This window comes from Urtica dioica, chromosome 6 (assembly GCF_054948205.1).
Source record: "Urtica dioica subsp. dioica isolate 48M chromosome 6, U.dioica_male_clone48M_v1_H2, whole genome shotgun sequence".
NCBI lineage: Eukaryota > Viridiplantae > Streptophyta > Magnoliopsida > Rosales > Urticaceae > Urtica > Urtica dioica.
Window position 1 is genome coordinate 3,351,137 of NC_142761.1, and position 18,855 is coordinate 3,369,991.

The 18,855-nt window shown below is 34.2% G+C and overlaps 3 protein-coding genes across 3 annotated transcripts; all 3 read right to left on the bottom strand.

Moving 5' to 3' along the window:
- Window positions 1–2,110: 2,110 nt before the first annotated feature.
- On the bottom strand, window positions 2,111–3,913 carry LOC149392954 (putative F-box protein At3g23260). Its single transcript, XM_089617508.1, has 2 exons — window positions 3,599–3,913; window positions 2,111–3,363 (listed from the first exon to the last, which is right to left on the bottom strand). The coding sequence occupies exons 1-2, from the start codon at window positions 3,762–3,764 to the stop codon at window positions 2,159–2,161; spliced, it is 1,371 nt and encodes a 456-aa protein (XP_089473634.1). The 5' UTR covers window positions 3,765–3,913; the 3' UTR covers window positions 2,111–2,158.
- Window positions 3,914–10,119: 6,206 nt separating this feature from the next.
- On the bottom strand, window positions 10,120–11,883 carry LOC149392955 (AWPM-19-like family protein). Its single transcript, XM_089617524.1, has 4 exons — window positions 11,710–11,883; window positions 11,342–11,555; window positions 10,524–10,587; window positions 10,120–10,430 (listed from the first exon to the last, which is right to left on the bottom strand). The coding sequence occupies exons 1-4, from the start codon at window positions 11,849–11,851 to the stop codon at window positions 10,311–10,313; spliced, it is 540 nt and encodes a 179-aa protein (XP_089473650.1). The 5' UTR covers window positions 11,852–11,883; the 3' UTR covers window positions 10,120–10,310.
- Window positions 11,884–12,897: 1,014 nt separating this feature from the next.
- Window positions 12,898–17,481, bottom strand: GS2 (glutamine synthetase 2). The gene is made up of 14 exons (XM_089617279.1): window positions 17,316–17,481; window positions 16,422–16,678; window positions 16,265–16,304; window positions 16,057–16,160; window positions 15,892–15,940; window positions 15,700–15,806; window positions 15,515–15,602; window positions 15,297–15,425; window positions 15,098–15,172; window positions 14,928–14,981; window positions 14,787–14,824; window positions 14,530–14,689; window positions 14,084–14,144; window positions 12,898–13,328 (listed from the first exon to the last, which is right to left on the bottom strand). The coding sequence occupies exons 2-14, from the start codon at window positions 16,661–16,663 to the stop codon at window positions 13,189–13,191; spliced, it is 1,287 nt and encodes a 428-aa protein (XP_089473405.1). The 5' UTR covers window positions 16,664–16,678; window positions 17,316–17,481; the 3' UTR covers window positions 12,898–13,188.
- Between the last annotated feature and the right edge of the window lie 1,374 nt (window positions 17,482–18,855).

The window sequence follows — 18,855 nt, forward strand, 5'->3', positions numbered from 1 at the left end:
GCAATAGTCAGATTGAAAAAAAGCTGTCATGTGGGCATTACAAGACAACATTTTTTATCGCCATAACTTATGTTGGTGTGGAACTCTCTCTTGATCCACAAAGTATTGATCTCGAAAGTCACCCCAACACGGGGCCCGACCGAAGGACCTCCATGCACAAGTCCATCAAGTTCGTAGCCCGAGCCCGAGAATTTAAGGCCCATTATTTCGTGTGTGTACACCATTTCGTGAGTTCATAATCCACCTTCTCGTAGCTTGGAGCCCTTCTTATCACAACCCGACATAACTCTTCGAAGATCTCAGCTCTATTTAGCTAAGAAGGTAAACTTCAGAAGACTCATTCAACGTGCGATGTCAAATTCCGGGACACAATAGCCAGTCATTTGTCTTTCTTGTTACTGCTTCAAAAAAAAAAGGCCACATGTGTTGCCAATTTGATGTGATAGCCCAGATCAGTTGAGGGTAGAAACGTGACATTTTTTAAACCAAAAGTTTAAGTGTAGTATTTCTTTTAAACACGAAATATATATATATATATATATATATATATACATATATATACATATATATATATATATATACATATATATATATATATACATATATATATATATATATACATATATATATCCCGTTTATGGTCTTATGGTTGTTCATTCATAATTCATGAATTAATGAGGTTGATTGTTTTCTATTACACAACAAAAGTGGTAGATTCGATCATTTAATGTTAATATGATATACTTAATACGCGTAGACTTTTCTACATTCTTATTTGTTATTTACTAAAGAACAATTATTTGCAATGGTCTACATAATTAATAATTATCATCGGTTTGTCTTCCGGCAAAGTATTTTTTATTTACCGAAAATTAATCGGTATAAACCATTATGAATTGCTAACAATGTGGTTTTTTAAAGAAGAATATCGGAACAAGTAGAGAGAGAGAGAGAGAGAGAGAGAGAGAGAGAGAGAGAGAGAGAGAGAGAGAGAGAGAGAGAATTCAAAATTAACTAATTGCTAACAATGTGGGATATGAATTATTTTTATTTTATTTTTTTTATAAGTGATTACTTGATTGACTGTGTTTCCTTTATCATTTGTATAGTTTTTATTATATGAATTTACTTTGAAAACGTGAATAGTAACCATAAGAGTATTGTGGTAATTACTAATTATTAACTCAGTTTATTTTCGTTATTGGCTAGATTGTATAATTAATCAAACGTTAGCTAGTTTGTAGAATCAATGTTTCCTAATCGATTTTTTACTACACTACCCCGTAAGTAAAGCATGATCCAACAACTAAAATGCGTAATTTTCACCGAGCATGGTTGATCATCCACTTCACGGAAGAATGTCGACGTAATCACCCATATAAGAAATCCAATCCACAGAAAGCTTCTTGTACTCCTTGGTCTCAACTACACTAAGCCACCGTGGTCTTCATTCATAAGCTCATTGGAAATTCAAGGTTAAAGTTAAGTGCCATTGACCAAAATCCCCAATTTACCTTTAGGCCAGTTAATGATAAAAAAAAGGGTCAAACGGTTATATAGCCAAATAGAACTTAAGCTTTTGCAAAATAGTCATAGTTTGCCAATTATAAGCAAACTAGCCTAAGTAAGATTAATTTAGGCTGAATTAAATTTAATCACAACGAACTATAAAGACAGAATGTAAGCTTTATAAGGGCTGGATTAAAATTAATCGAGGCAGGATTAAAAGTCGCAGTACTCTCAATTGACTATTTTGCTATACCTAATGAAACTATGGCTATTTTGCAAAAGTCATCGTTTGAATTGGCTACTTCGTATCATTTTTCCTAAAAAAAAATGCAAGGAAATGCTGGGCTCATTTTAGTTTGGACTGTGATTCCTTTGGATGAAGAATTAATACATTCTGTACCCATGATGGCATTCACATACATGTAACATGATTTAAATACTTCAGGAGTGGCTCACTCATTAAAAAATAATAATTGGAGACTAAAAAAAAAAGATGATGTTATTACTTTTTTTTACCCATGATTTTTCTTTCTTTTGATACGCATTAAGCTTTTAAAGTATAATCTCCTAATATTTAATTTGCACTCAGACCCCTCGGAAAAAAAAAAAAAAAAAAAAAAAAAAAAAACCTGCAACTTCTCATCGTCATTCATCGAGCATATTTCATCATCAACTTCATAGAAGCCAGACTGTTGACAAAAGGGCCCAGATAATGAATATGACTCAAAACCCAATTCATAGATAGCTTCTTGTAGTCCTTCCTGTGAATGTCGTAAGACGTAACGTCAAACAAACCGGTACTTATCAGAAGCTTGTCAGACCTCCAAAACGTAATCGGTGACCAACACCCCAATGGCAAGCACTCAATTCTCATCCACTTCCTCCAAGAAAATGACCCATCGCCGATTTCCATGACCCACAAGTCCATAGGTTCGTTCCTCGGGTAAGAATAAGAGAGCAAGCAGAGCGAACCCTCTCGAGCTGCGAGCCTCGTGACTCCAAACTCATTTGCTCTGGTCTCCTCCGGCAGAGCCACAATTTGGAACGATTCTCCGGCCACGTCGAACCACAGGCACGAGCAACGACCTGAACTGTCGGGGAACTCTAACAACCAGAAGATATACCCTCTCACACACACGTGTCGGATAACATACTTGAACTTGTTCTTGCAGACCGAGAATTCGATCTCCCGCCACGAATTATCGGAGTTGCCCGGATCGTAAACCTGGGCTTTCATGGAGCTCAGAATCCGGACGAACTTAAAGCTCGTCGCCCCAGAGTCGCTCCCGAACCCCATAGCGAGGATCTCGATTTCTCTGTTGATTTTAACGTCCGACTTCGGTTTGAAAGTGGAAAACGCGTTCATCACCGGGTTGTAAAGAGTCAGAGCCCGACGATCTTTTGTTAGCGAGACGACACCATTGCAGTGGTAGACTTCGAGATCGCCTGCCATTCTCTGTCTAATGAGAGAGCTCGGTAGATGAGAAACGTCGATATCTTTGGTCACGCACCGGATTTCTCCTTCCTCGCCGGCGGTTTCGACAAAGTCAGTGATAAACTTCGAGAATATTCTCTGAGGCCGTACCACAGTATGATCTTCATCTCTCGAGTTCGAGTTTCGGAGGCGGCCGCGGCAAATGGGAAGCTCGTTGAAGAGAAGAAAAGCCGGGTGTGCCTCGGCTCGGCTTTGGTGCTTGGCCACGAATCCCGGGTCGTTGACAAAGCATCGGATCACAAAGTACCATGACTTGTTCAGGCATTTGAACTGCATTAGCGACTCGGTCGGTAATCGGGACATGATCTCGGCCACGATCTCTCTGGGAAGGTTCTCGAATTCCAAGCACTTGTTCATATCTAAGTTGCAGAAACAATGTAATTCAAACAGTATTATAATCAACATTTCCACTCCATTGCTGTTTTTTCTGTTTTAAAGTTTACAGTTTTTTCTGTTTTTCATAATTCATTATTCGGGAAAGTTGAGAATATCATGTGCATCCATATTTATAACTCATTAACTCCCCATTCCCAAAGCCCGAAATCAAAATTCAAAACTGAAATTCATATTCCGGAAGGAGGAATCGAGACCTACCTGAAGGGATTGGGGAGAGAGACGAAGTAATTCGCTTTCGCTTTGCTTCGCGAGTCGGCGTGACGTGTCCGGAGATCTGGTCCGACGCGGCTGATCGGAGCTCTGAGTGCTCTTCCAAACGCGCTTCCATGGCCTCCTTAAAAGCAACAACCTCTTCATTCTTCATCGCGTGAGTCCAAATTCCCGATGGACAACAATGAAAGCACCGATGATATATATATAGGGACTTTCTTTCTGGAAGTTTTAATAAAAAGATAATCGCACTTCTGAAATGTTTAATATCCTAATCGCCAGAATTACGTTGAAATTGATTCTCGTAGCAACTTGATAAACCAAGCATTGTGACACACCATTTGAAAATAAAACTATATTTTGATAGTCTTAAGAAAACCAAGCATTTTTAGTGATGAAAAGTCATAAATGTCATTACTTATTTTCTTCCTTCATCAGAGTACATGAGTTCCCAATTAAATCAGTTTAACAAAATAGAAGAAAAAAAAGGGAGCAAAACACACACCCACGCACGGCAAACCCCCACGCACGGCAAACCCCCACGCATGAATGGGTAAGTTTCGATCCATAATTCGACAATATTTTGTAAGAGATTTGTTTGATTTCCTGAAAAAAAAAAAAAAAGAGCTTGGGTTCGTCATGTGGGATCCAGGAAAAAGTTCGAATTTGTTGTCTGTAATTTCGAACTTTATAGCTATTATTTCGATTGCATTTCGAAGCTTACGATGCCCACGCCCTAATTCCTTTAAACTCAAATTTTTGGGGCCTTCTATGTAGTTAACCAGTTGAGAGAAGAAAAATGGGTACGTTTCGATCCCTAATTCGATGATATTTTATTTTGTAAAAGAGTTGTTTGATTTCCTGGAAAAAAAAAAAAAAAAAAAAAAAAAAAAGGGAGTTTGGGTTCGTCATGTTGGGTTCAGGAAAAAGTTCGAATTTGTTGTCTGTAATTTCGAACTTTATAGCTGTTATTTCGATTTCATTTCGAACTTTTTAACTTGTACAGATTTGACTTCTAATGTATACTTTTTAACTTCTTAACAGGTTCAAACTTTAATATATGTTGTTTATTTGATGGTCTTGGGTGAACAAAGGTACAAAATGGGAATATACTAATGAATCGCTATTCGAACTGCATGCACTCGCGAAAGACATATCTCGGACGGAGCTATTAATCGCTATATACGAAGCTTTTTGTGTCGATGAGTCGTTATACGATTTGAAACTGGAAGCTGCGTATGTTTGGGCTGGAAGACCAATGCCTCATCTCATTATGCCTTCTAATGTTTACTGATAATTACTTTGGTAGTTTTGGATACTAGTTTTTTGGAGGAAATTTGGGTTTGTAATGTATACTGAAACCTCTGAAATCCATTACAAAAAATAACTGAAATGTCTGAAATTCAACGCATGAATAACCTGAAATGTCTGAAATCCAACACATAAATAACCTGAAATGTCTGAAATCAAACACATAAACTAACTGAAATGTCTGAAATCCATTACAAAAAATAACTGAAATGTCTGAAATCCATTACAAAAAATAACTGAAATGTCTGAAATCCATTACATAAAATAACTGAAAACTCTGAAATCCATTACATAAAATAACTGAAACCTCTGATATACATTACATGAATAACCTGAAATGTCTAAGATCCAACACATGAATAACCTGAAATGTCTGAAATCAAACACATAAACTAACTGAAAACTCTGAAATCTTTTACAAAAAATAATTGAAATGTCTGAAATTCATCACTTGAATAACCTGAAATGTCTGAAATCCATTACATAAAATAACTTAAAACTCTGAAATCCATTACATAAAATAACTGAAAACTCTGAAATCTATTACATAAAATAACTGAAAACTCTAAAATCCATTACATAAAATAACTGAAAACTCTGAAATTCATTACGTAATAGATTTCAGAGTCTTCCAGCCCAAACATACGCAGCTTCAAGTTTCAAATCGTATAACGACTCATCGACACAAAAAGCTTCGTACATAGCGATTAATAGCTCCGCCCGAGATATGTCTTTCGCGAGTGCACGCAGTTCGAATCGCGATTCATTAGTATATTCCCATTTTATACCTTTGTTCACCCAAGTACCATAAAATAAACAACATATATTAACGTTTGAACCTGTTAAGAAGTTAAAAAGTATACATTAGAAGTCAAATCTGTACAAGTTAAAAAGTTCGAAATGAAATCGAAATAACAGCTATAAAGTTCGAAATTACAGACAACAAATTCGAACTTTTTCCTGAACCCAACATGACGAACCCAAACTCTTTTTTTCAGGAAATCAAACAACTCTCTTACAAAATATCATCGAATTAGGGATCGAAACTTACCCATTTTTCTTCTCTCAACTAGTTAACTACATAGAAGGCCCAAAAAATTTGAGTTTAAAGGAATTAGGGCGTGGGCATCGTAAGCTTCGAAATACAATCGAAATAACAGCTATAAAGTTCGAAATTACAGATAACAAATTCGAACTTTTTCCTGGATCCCACATGACGAACCCAAACTCTTTTTTTTTTCAGGAAATCAAACAAATCTCTTACAAAATATCGTCGAATTAGGGATCGAAACTTACCCATTCGTGCGTGGGGGTTTGCCGTGCGTGGGGGTTTGCCGTGGGTTCGCCGTGCGTGGGTGTGGGTTTTGCTCCCCTTTTTTTTCTATTTTGTTAAACTGATTTAATTGGGAACTCATGTACTCTGATGAAGGAAGAAAATAAGTAAGGGCATTTATGACTTTTCATCACTAAAAATGCTTGGTTTTCCTAAGACTACCAAAATATGGTTTTATTTTCAAATGGTGTGTCACACAATGCTTGGTTTATCAAGTTTCCCTACTTTTTTTCATGAGATTATAACGAAAAGGACATATTTAAAAAGCTGATTTTAATTTTTAAGTTGTGAATAGTAGGTCGCTTTTTTGATTTTTTTTTTCTAAATTTTTTTAATTACTATTTAAATTTAAATTTAGAAAGAAAATAATTATTTACGTTTTAAAAATAGCAGTTATTTTTTTAAATGTTACCCTTTAAAAATATTATTTTTGTAATTCTCCTACAGAGTTTCCAACAAAGCCCCAAAGCTTTGTTTGAGCTACAAGTATCTTTGCAAGAAAAATAACATGAGAAATTTCACTTAAATACGCTAATATCTTTTTATCCTGGCTGCAGAATTAAAAATATTATAAAACTACGTACATTTTAACCAAATTACTTATAAAGTATTAAATTATCTCGTTGAATCGGGACTGCACGCACCGCATGGTACCCTAAAAAAAAGTTGCATAAGGTGCTCTAAATATATTTAGATAGATTAACCACAAAGCTCGAACTAAATATATTTCTGTAGATGCCAATTTATTTCTCCAAATTCTGTTTAAAATAAGTCCTTCCCATTTGATGCTTCTCGCTAATTCGTCACTACTCTATTCCCAAGATATTTTTATTTTTCTAGATGAAATTTTTGTTCTTCTTTTTTATAGAATCGACATCGTGATGTAGACGATAATTGAGAAAGAAGTTTCTCTATAAGGGGTTTCGGAGATAGTGTAATTGCATTCTCATTAATTCAAATAAAAAATGCAAGTTGTTGTCAGTGTTTCGGAATTATTAAATTTCTCGTGACTTACGAAGAATCTCGCGTCGAATTTCGAATTCGAAGGTCTAACGGACCGGACTACGAAAAAGCTCATTAAGGCCCACTTAATACGGGCTCAAGGCGAGCCCGTGCTTTCTCGCGTCGCAACCACGCACAATTCCACCATGCGCTCCTGAAATTGCATCCAGAGGCCCTCCTAGGTCTCCATTAATCCACTATAAATACACATTCTCAGTGAGGGAGAGAGACATATCCATTCATCATCAAGTTAACTTGCTCTTAGAGTTCTGAAATGCTGTCAGAGACTTTCTGCACACAGTTTCTCTAATCGAGTGCTTAATCTCCCGTGTACGCCTGCGCCCGGGATTCTCTACTGAGAATCTCCTTCATTTGCAACACATACAACTGCGCCCAAAATTCTCCACTGAGAATCTCTCTCATCTCCGAAAGAGAAAACACACATTCTCTTTCGGGTCACTCGATTCTAGAGTCCCGAGACGTCGTCGAGGACTCCTTTGCGCTCCGTCTCCTCTATCGAGCACACCCTTTAAGCTCTGCGCCTCAAACAGTGTATGCACACGCATTGAACTACGTCATGACTTGATCCCGCAACTCGAGTACGTATGCAGCTCACAAGAAACGCAGTCACCCCCCATTCACTCCATTTTCTCATCAGCGAATGCCTCTGGGCTAGGTGAACGACACTCGAGATTTCGAGTTCCCACACTTGACTCGGGTGCGGCCACTTGGTCCGACCTTGGGTCGAACCGCCTGATGCTTTCCACGTTGCCGATTTTCGTCGACAACACAAGCGATATATTTGTATTGATTACATGTTACTAACATAAGCTTTGCCTTACCATAGTCAATTCAAACATGGTTATAACGGTAATAAAATCTAAAATATAGTATAACAACCAAATAACATATTACAAATAAATAATAATTACTCAAATCTACACATCGTTTTGTTCTTCAATTGTTGCATTATACAAGAGATGCTTCAAATTCGATCACGTGTGGCTCATCCTGAAAGAAATTGAGAAATTTACTAATAATAATGCAATACATTTTCAGAAGAAGGTCATAATTTTACGTCATCATTGTCATTTTCTAATTAGCCAACGACAACCTTTGGTATGAATACATTTAATCTAAATAGGAACGATCAAAAAGTCACTTGTAATTTATCTAGAAAATTTTTGGGTGTGAAAAACAAAGAGAAAACTAAAAATTGATGAAGAATATAAAAAAATGATGGAGCAAAATGAGAAACTTGTCCAAAATGTTAAAGAATTTAAATCATCATCGTCTTTTTATTTTTTGGTGTTTTACTTTTCGGCTTGTAGAATTATAATCTTTAAGTCAATTATTAAAAAAATGTCAGTTGTCGATACTGACCATCAAGTCTGGTTTAATTGGATTTTTCATTTTATCCCAAAATTTTGAATTTGTATCGGTAGATTCTATTTATTTCATTCTAGAAAGAGTCGGGTGAGGATTATTATTAGGATAACTATAAAATAATTATTATTGTAAAGAGTAGCTAAAAAATTTAATTCTCACTATCAAATTGTTTTAGTAGCTAGATCTATGACTATCCTTTACTAAAAAGGTAGAAATTTTGCTGGTTTTATATGAAAATTTTCCGTTTCTCATAGAAAATTTGATTAAAAAAAAAAAAAAAAAAAAAAAAAAAAAAAAAAAAAAAAACAACAACAACAAGGTAAGAAATTCATTGGATTTCACTGGACTTAATTTTTTATTTTTTTTCAATAGTTCGATGAAATAAATGCATTTCTTTTGCTGAAAAACTAATAATCGACTGATTTGAGTACGTAATATCTGACGCATATATATATGGGTTATTTTGTATACTAACTCAATCAGCCCATTAATATTAGGAGAATAGTCAAAGTTCTCCTAAATTAAGGGAATAGTCCAACTAACCTAAACTACCTAAATTACCCCCATGTACTTCCTCGCTCTCGTCTTCGTCTTCGCGCCCGCCATCGTCACCGAGTGACTCTCCACTCGTGCTCCTCCGCCGCCGGCGCGCCCTTGCCCAGACGCTCCTCCACGTGCTGCGCGTCGGCCTCGCCTACCTCGTTATGCTCGCCATCATGTCCTTTAACAGCGGCATCTTCCTTGTCGTCGTCGCTGGTCACGCTGTTGGGTTCGTGGTTTTCGGTAGCCGTCTTTTCCGGAGCGGCGATACAGAGAAAGTCGCCTCTGATCTTCCGTCCATGAGCTGTTGAGTCCGTTACGGCTCTATCTACCCTCGATCGATCGGTTTGTTGAATTGTTGAGCTATTTTGTTGATTGAGTGCTAATTCGCGAATCAGTTAATTAATTAACTGACTTAATTGAGTTAGGTTAATTGATTAACTGATTGATTGAATTAAGAATTAGCTTAGGTTCTGATTTTTTTGTGAGTAAAGTTAATTTACTAATTGATTGAATTAAGAATTAGGTTAATTAATTGAATGCTTTGAATATGAATTGATTTAAGTTTTGATTTTTATAATTTTTTTGTGAATTTCCAATCTAAATATTCAGTTAATTAATTAACCTAACTCAATTCAGTCTGTTAATTAATTAACTGATTCGCGAAGGGTATAATTGTCTGCTAAGAAAAAATTGGTTATTCCTTAATTAAATTAAACTTGGGCTATTTCTCTAATAAGAAGTGTAAAATGGGCTAGTGACAACAAATTTCACTATATATAACTATATTTATTAATGAAAAAATGATCTTATATATTTCTAATAAATGTAAAACATATTTAATCCAAATGCGTATTTGAAATAGATAATAATAATATAAACAGTCTTGATAATACAAAATTTCATATTTTATAATGTTGACAAATTCCACAGATATTCAAGCAATTTTTTCCAATAAGGAAAAAAGACAGTATATATATATATACTAAACAACGAGACTTTAATATGAATTCTCACACACAGAGATACAAATAAAAATTAAGAAGAAAACAAGTTATGTATACACTCGAAGAATAATAATTTTTTTTTGAAGGGTCACTCAAAGAATAAAATATATTGAGGATTTTAAACTCTTCCAGCTCTGAACTTTTCATGAGAAATGGCTTCTTCAACTCCGGCTTGGATGGCAAAAGTTGAAAATAATTGTGTTGCACTCACAATTATAGTAAATACCTCTAGAGTCCTCTGTATTAGAAACAGTACACAAATTCATTGTCACCATAAATGAGTTATTTCACCACAAAATACTAATAATATTTCATTTGCCAAAGAACTTACCAGATTAGATTCGTACTTGAACTCTGTGTCCGTCCAGCCAACTTCAATCTCTTTACAAGCGAATCTACAAATGTGAACAGCAACAAAATCAAATGATATTACAAAAAAAGAATAATTAACACAAATACTCTTTGAATTACTAATCTAATAGACATAAATGACATTGCACTATTGATTGGATCTGTAAGAATTCATCATCAAACAAACTTTATAAATTATCCTTAATCTAACTCTGGAAACTAGAAAATAAGCCCTAACTTCCTTAACAAAAAAAAAAAGAAAAAAAAAGAAAAAAAAAAAAAAAAAGCAGCCCTAACCAGCAACTTATTACATTTAGATTTTAAATTCTTTACAGTGATTCATTTAACCAGATAATAAAAGGGAATTGGGTGTTCTAGCAACTAGCAAATTAAAATTAATGAAATTGCAAAATAGTTTATGTTTGTCTAAAATTAATGAAATAGTCAATTTTTTCATAACGGTTTCATTAAAATTTATTTGGCCCTATCAATAAATTCATTGAAAGTGGTAAGTTGCTGGTATACAGTTGGTCTAAAAATTTATTAAAGGTATATAAAAAAAAAAAAATTGACAAAATAAGAGTTGGACTATTTTGCTAAAAAAAACTTTGGTTATTTCATATAATTTTTCTTGATAAATTTGACATACAATGAATGCAGTCGAATTCGTTACAAAGTCGATAATTTAATATTACTTTCAATCAAATTAATTTTGAAACCAAAATACACCTCAATCTTCAAATTAAATCATAAATTACAAACATCAATGAATTAGGATATATATTTAAATTTTGTTACCCCATTGCTAGGAGAGTTAGTGCCAAACTTATGAGAGAGGAAGCCCCGGCGGAGTGCAAATTTGCACCGTTCCAAATGTTGACGTTGTAAAGTCCGGTGAGCGAAGTTGTGAAGCCCACAACTCCGGCGATGAGAGATAGAATTACGAAGAAACCGGTCACCATATTTCCAATTGGAAAGTATATCGGAAATATTTTCGCATGCCAACCGTAAGCTACAAAATTTAAACAACAACAAAATCAATTAAATAAAGTCTACGTGTATAGAATATAAAAAATGGAATATAAAATAACAAATATACAATCTAAGTTGTAGCAATATATTTTGTAACGTTACCTATAACTTTTCATGTTGAATAAGTAATTTACCTGATTGAGACCTTTCAATTCCATGGCCGATAGCCCATGAAGAAAGTATAATCACAATGAAATAGAGAAAAAGATTGATCGCTAAAAGCACTGAAGCTGCTGGTTTTGATCCTTTAGAAACCATGGCGTCTGTTGATTTCATAGAAAATATGAAGATGTGAATGTATATATACACACAGCAATATTGCCTTGTAATCTATTATTCTTTTTATAAATAATGGATATCTTTGAACCCAAGAAAAGCTTTGAATTCCTTTCGTTTGCAAGGCTTGCCTAAAGAAAAGGGAACGAATCACAAGAGCTAAAGTAAAAATAAAATAAATTAAAAATTAGGTTTCTTTTTGCTGGCTTAGAATAAAGTTCTGAAAATATAGTGACTTATCTTTTGGCATTTGACATGGAAAAATATTTATATGAGAATAAATTGAGTACAATTCAATGGAGATAATTATCTCAATTTAGATTCCTAGTAAAATACATTTAAAAGTGTAACAAAATGTTTGGAACATAACATTCCAGCCACGTTTGGAACATAACATTCCGTTCCACGTGGAACTAGATTTCCAGTTTGGACGGAACATAACTTAGGTTCCGTCCAAATGGCCACAACTATATTCATATCTTGGATTTTTTTTTTTATGATATTTTGAATTTGGGTTGGAATTTTCACATTTTAAGTGCGGATTTTTGTTCAGGATATGGAATAACGATCTTTCAGGTTTTTCATTTAGAGTTTTGGGCGTACATGTACTCGAACATCATTTCTCGGTGGGATGGTCCTCATGTGATGGGATTCTTCCATCAACCTTTGAGAAATTTGTTAACAAGTCATGATGTCGTTTTAATTTTAGTGTATTTTGTTCTCCCGACACTTGGAAGCTTACACACGGGTGTGCTATCATCCGATTATAATGTTGAATCATTCAAGTCTTTTTTTTTTAGGAAGATCATTCTAAGGTCTTAGTTTACTTTGATTTAAGGAGTTTGGTGTGTGTTCTACCTATTTTCTAATGAAAAACCTCTTGTTATTAAAATAAATAAATATATATAACCGATTAGGAAAATCAGAAGGTTTTAAGATTTTTAAGTGAAATGGCTAAAGTTTTAACTTGTAAGTAAAATAGTCAAAATTTGACATTACACATAAAATATTGGTAGTATAGAATATGAACCCCAACACGATAACAATAGCATAAAGAAAAGTACTTTAGAAAATTAATGACAAAAGTCTTTAAATGCGGATTCGGATTAAAAATATCAAGTGAATTATCCCGACGAAAAAAAAAGCCCTCTAATATGCCTAGATTCCTCCGAACGAGAAACCATTTTTACACAATTGGCCAAGAATGAAAAATAATCACTCCAAAGCCCTTTATTTACACCAAGTACATTTCCCTAAGGGATCTAGAAAATGAGGACCAAAAAAAATTAAAAAAAAAAAGTTTTCAATCTTTTTTGTTGTTTCGATAATCCGATTTCTCAGACTTTCATAGCGAGTTTCTGAGCAGCGAGAGCCTCGGCCTCGAGTGTCGGCTCCCACAGAATTGTGCTCTCTGCCAAGAGGCCGGTCACGACATATGGGTCCATGTTTGAAGCCGGTCGCCTATCTTCCAAGTAACCTTCACAAAATTAACCAACCAACAAAAATTAACTACCATGCAAAGAAAAGAATTTTCATTTTTTCTGCAAAATATTACCTAATCACTTTTTAATTGTGGAAATATAATACCCTATCCCTATCATTTCAATTTATAGCCAAAATAATACCCTAGTCTTTTCAAATGTGCAAATTATACCCTCATTTTTCAATTATATGTAAATTTACCTTGTCCTTGAAAAAAGAATTATTACTTGTAAAACAAAATCCGACAATATTAATCTCTCTTAAATGGATTTAGGTGTCAAGTAGTAATGCCTTTACTTTTTAATCGTGGAAAAATAATATCATTATCCCTAACACTTCAATTTAAAGCCAAAATAATATCCTTGTCAATTTACAAGTTATACCCTCATTTTTCAGTTATATGTAAATTTACCTCGTCTTATAAGAATAATATTAATTGTATAAATTTTTCGTACCGTTTTAATAGTAAAAATTTTAAAGGGTATAAATTTGCAAGATTTTTTTAAAAGTGAGGTTAAATTTACAAGATTTTTAAAGGACACAATTGTATAATTTGCAAATGGTTTTAGGTGACAAGTAGTAATATTTTAAAAGGGTATAAATTTGCAAGATTTTCGAAATGTGAGGATAAAAATTTGCATAATAAAAAATTAAAGTGTATTGTCTTGCGGAAAAAGAAAAAATAAATGAGAACATTATTTTGTAGTATGAATATAAAAACAACAAAATAAAATACTCCAAAGAAATTACCTTTTCCATTCTTCTCGGTATCACGCCCCACACGGATCGAGCAACCACGGTTAGCCACACCCTACACATAGGAAACAAACCACAACCACGGTTAGACTCTCTCTCTCTCCCTCTCTCTCTCTCTCACACAAATGTACTAAAATAGCCGTTTTTATGATTACTTGAGAAGCAAGGCCAGCATTGTAAGGAATCAATATTGTGTAGACTCTCTCTCTCTCTCACACAAACAAATGTACTAAAATAGCCGTTTTTTATGATTACTTGAGAAGCAAGGCCAGCATTGTAAGGAATCAATATTGTGTAGACTCTCTCTCTCTCTCTCTCTCTCTCTCTCTCTCTCACGCACGCGCGCGCACACACACAAATGTACTAAAATAGCCGTTTTTTTTATGATTACTTGAGAAGCAAGGCCAGCATTGTAAGGAATCAATATTGTGTATGCATACCCAAGAGAAGGAGTCGATGCTCGCGGTTTCGTGCTTTCCGGTCAATCTTCTCTCATTCCCTTCACCGTAAGCGCTGATGTGCTCTTTGTGTCGCAGAGAGAGATTCAATATCGCCTTCTTAATAGCTTCATACCCTCCTTCCTCTCTCATCGTCTGCGTACTGCAAAAAAAAAAAAAAAAAAACCCTACTTTCTTAGCATCTAAGCTACTATTATCTTTCTATATTTGGTCCCAAAAAAAAATTATTTCTCAATTACCTGTAGTTGACGTGACATCCCGCGCCGTTCCAGTCACCCTGACAATGCAAAGAAGAGAAGTAAACTCAAGAACAAAAACGTTAAAATTCAAAAGTTCCTTCTAAATTTAAAGCTAAAGAACTCTGGACAAAATTAAATTACCTCAATTGGTTTCGGGTCAAGAGTAAGAACCACACCAGCTTGTTCAGTGATTCTCTGTAGTCACAACATGAGAGAACATTTATTTTTTCACAAAACTTAACGGCCAAGGAATCTCAGGACTCTACTTTTTTTTTAGGACTAATTATAATAGAAATAAAAATAAAATTTACCTCTAGGATGTATCTCGAAGCCCAGATGTGATCACCGGCTTCGATTCCCACACTCGGACCAACTTGGTACTCCCACTGGTATAATTACAAACCAAAAGATAAATAAATAAGTCAACATTTAAAGATTGATCGGAAATCACAAACGCCAAATAGTTACAAAGTATTTTTTTGAAAAAATAATAATAATTATAATAATAACCTGGCCAGGCATAACTTCACCATTGGTCCCACTAATGTTGATGCCGGCGTAAAGGCAAGCTTTGTAGTGAGCGTCCGAGATGTCGCGGCCAAATGACTTATCTGCCCCCGCAGCACAATAGTATGGACCCTAAAAAAACAAATAAAACAAAATTTAAATTTAATCTAAAAAAGATTGACATTGAAATGAAAAACGAATGAAATGATTTTGTTCGGTACCTGAGGACCCGGGTAAGCTCCGACGGGCCAACCCAAAGGCCATTTGACATTTGATTGCATCAGAGTGTACTCTTGTTCAATCCCAAACCTTGAACAAGAATTGTCACATTTCAATGTATTTCCATTCTTCTTTCTCCGAAAGTAAAGTTTTATATGATATATATAGTGTATATAAAGTGTATTACCATGGAATTTCATCCACGACCTTCTTGTCGGCGAATATCTCGGCAGCCCTGGCGCGTTTGTTTGTGGGGATTGGCTCACCGGCCGGCGTGTAAGCGTCACAGATCACCTATTACACGATTTATTTATTTTAATAAATAAATTTAACTCGAGTACTTTCATTGCAAAAATAAATCAGTTAATTAAATGCTAACCAAGATGTTGTTTCCGCCGCGGAAAGGGTCCTTGAAGATTGCTTGAGGGCTGCAAAAAAAATTAAAAAAATTGAGAAATTTTTATCGAACCCGTGTTGTAGTATGGTTGAATCAAATAAAAAAAAAAGTGATTTTTTTTTTTTGTAGTGATGTTGAAGATCTTACTATAAAATTACTTCACTATCTTCACCCGGGGCTTGTCCCGTGCTCGACCCATCGTAGTTCCACTTCGGAAGCTCAGAAGGGTGTTCAACAGGCTTTGATATGGTCTAAAACAAAATACAAAAATCACAACCATTATACAGACACACACACAGAAAATATATATATATATATACTCAAAAAGGAAATGAAAGACCCTTTAATCACGTACCCTCGATTTGCTACGCACGTCGATTCCCGTCCCTCCGATCCTGGTCAACAAAATAAAATAATATTAGGCTACTCATACAAAGAGACATTTTTACCATGTTGATTGTTAAAGGATCTTTGCATCATCAAAAAATCATATGGAAGTGAATAGTGGTTACCAAATGTACTCGGCGATGATTTTATCGGTGAAAGGAGTGATATCGAGGTTGAGCAAATCCTCGAGCCTGTTCACCGTGCTGTGCTCCGACTTGACGCTCAAAACTCTCAGCTTTGAGCATTTCGTTGTTCTCTTGCTCTGTTTCAACACAACTGAGTTCAACAGCTTTGACCCCAAATGGCTCTTTGTTGTGGTCATCCTCATTTGCCATTGCGTTGACGATGGTGCCAAAATCTGTGCCATCTTTTTTCTTTTCCCCTATAACAACATTCCACTCGTTGGTTTCTTTTCTAGTGTTTGACTTAGATGTTCATTAGGATTAAATATGGTTTTTTTTTTCTTTCTAACTAGTAGAAGAGAGGACAATTGCATGATTAGTCAAATGCATAAATTATTGAACTTTAATATGGTTGGTTGTTACTACTATTGTGCCATTTAAAATTAGTTACGAAAGAGTGACTGTTTGTTGGGACTTTTTTAGTGCCAAAAAAAAAAAAAAAAAAAAAAATCGACTGTACACTCGCGCCATAATTTTTTTTTTTATGAAATTCTTTTTCCAACTAGAACTAGGCAAATATTGTCAACCAGCAAATATTGTCAACCAGCACATCATCAAAAAGATCTGCCTATTAACACTACTTGCCATTTTTGTTATATATAAAAAAAATATAACTGGCCATTTGGTGAAAATATGTGAAGAAAAAGAGGAGGAAAAAAAAAAACCAAGCTCAGATTTTTTACGATTAACAAAAAAAAAAAAAAAAAAAAAAAAAAAAAAAAAAAACTAAGACCATTAAGCTAGTCAGCCATTGCTACATAAATCCCCACAAATATCATGAACAAATCTCCTTTTTGCCTAATTCCCACGATTTCATGATGGTTTATTCTATAATACCTGACGACGAGTTACGGAAAAATGACTGAACCAGCGATCTAAGAGGACTGACTTCAGAGCGAGACGGAGAGAGAGAGAGTGTGTAGGAGTGAGAGAAGAACGTATGTATGTATTATTATTATTGGTTGATGAGAAAAAAAAAAAAAAAAGAAGTATTTGTTTGGCCTTTGAAAAGTAGATAGGGGTGTGTGGGTTTGAGTGGAGGAAAATGGTTTTTGGTCCTTTGAGAACCACCAAGAGTGGAGCTTGTGGCTTTTCTTACATTCTCTTCTTTTCTTTTTATCTCTCTTATCTCAAATTCATAGCCGTTATCAACATTATTAATTAGTATAACCAAGATCTGTCTTCTTTTGGTATTTAATCGTCTTGTGTGAATGTGATTCCGAGCAATAAATTAATTGCATAACCATATGAGAGGACGACTTATTCTTTTCCTTCGAGACATAACAAATAAAGTTTCAAAATGGAAACACCGTGATAGTTTTGTTTTCTTATAGTAACACATTATTAACTTTATTTAATAGGGAATATATCGAATTACTTTTGATGCTTGTTGTAATATAATAGGAAGATATCTGATAAACTTCCATCATTTCTTTTTAACTAAAATTACTTTACAATATATTATTCTCATTTTTATTAACCGAAATTTTCAATAAATTACAAAACGACATTTCAATAAGCTAGTATCATTCATTCATGACGTATTTAATTTTTTTTTTTTTTTGGGTATTAACTTAACCTTCGCTTTTTATATCATTACATCCATCGTATGGGTATATAGTATATACATTAATCAATCATTTCAAATTCAAAAGTCCATTACTTTTCGTTTTATTAATGTTTGACAAAATAGTTCCAATGACTCATGAGTGGGGGACGAATGGGTTTTTAGCTTTTCAATAGAAAATTACAACTAAAGTTTTTTTTAATTTTGTAACTAACTAAGTCACCTTATTGGGATTTAACTCACGTTTGGAAAATTTTACAAAAATAGCCAATTATATTAGGTGGCACTAGAGATAATGTGTTAAAATTTCATATTTGTCCTTACATAAATATAATGTTTTTTTTTTCATAAATTCATCACTTTCTTTCTCGTTTTTTTTTAATTCGTCATTTTCTCTTTCCTATTTTTTTTCAAACATTTTTTTTGCATCAAAACTTCAAAAATCCATAACTATCTCATACGAACTCGAAATTGAGTGATTCCAAATCCTACAGATTCGTGGCGTCGAGATCTTCAAAAATAGACACATTGTGTTTGATGAAAAATCATGTTTAATGCATCATGTTTACGTTTCCATTTATTTCCAGATGATTTCCAAAAAAAATCAGTTCTTTCCATGCCCAAGACAGTAACGTGATTTTTCTACATCTATGGCATTAAACTTGACTTTTTATCAAACACAATGAATCTATTTTTGAAGATCTCGGCGTCACGAATCCGTAGGATTTAGAATCACTAATTTTCGAGTTCATATGAGATAGATATGGTTTTTGAAGTTTTTATAAAAAAAAAAGTGTAGGAAAAAATGTA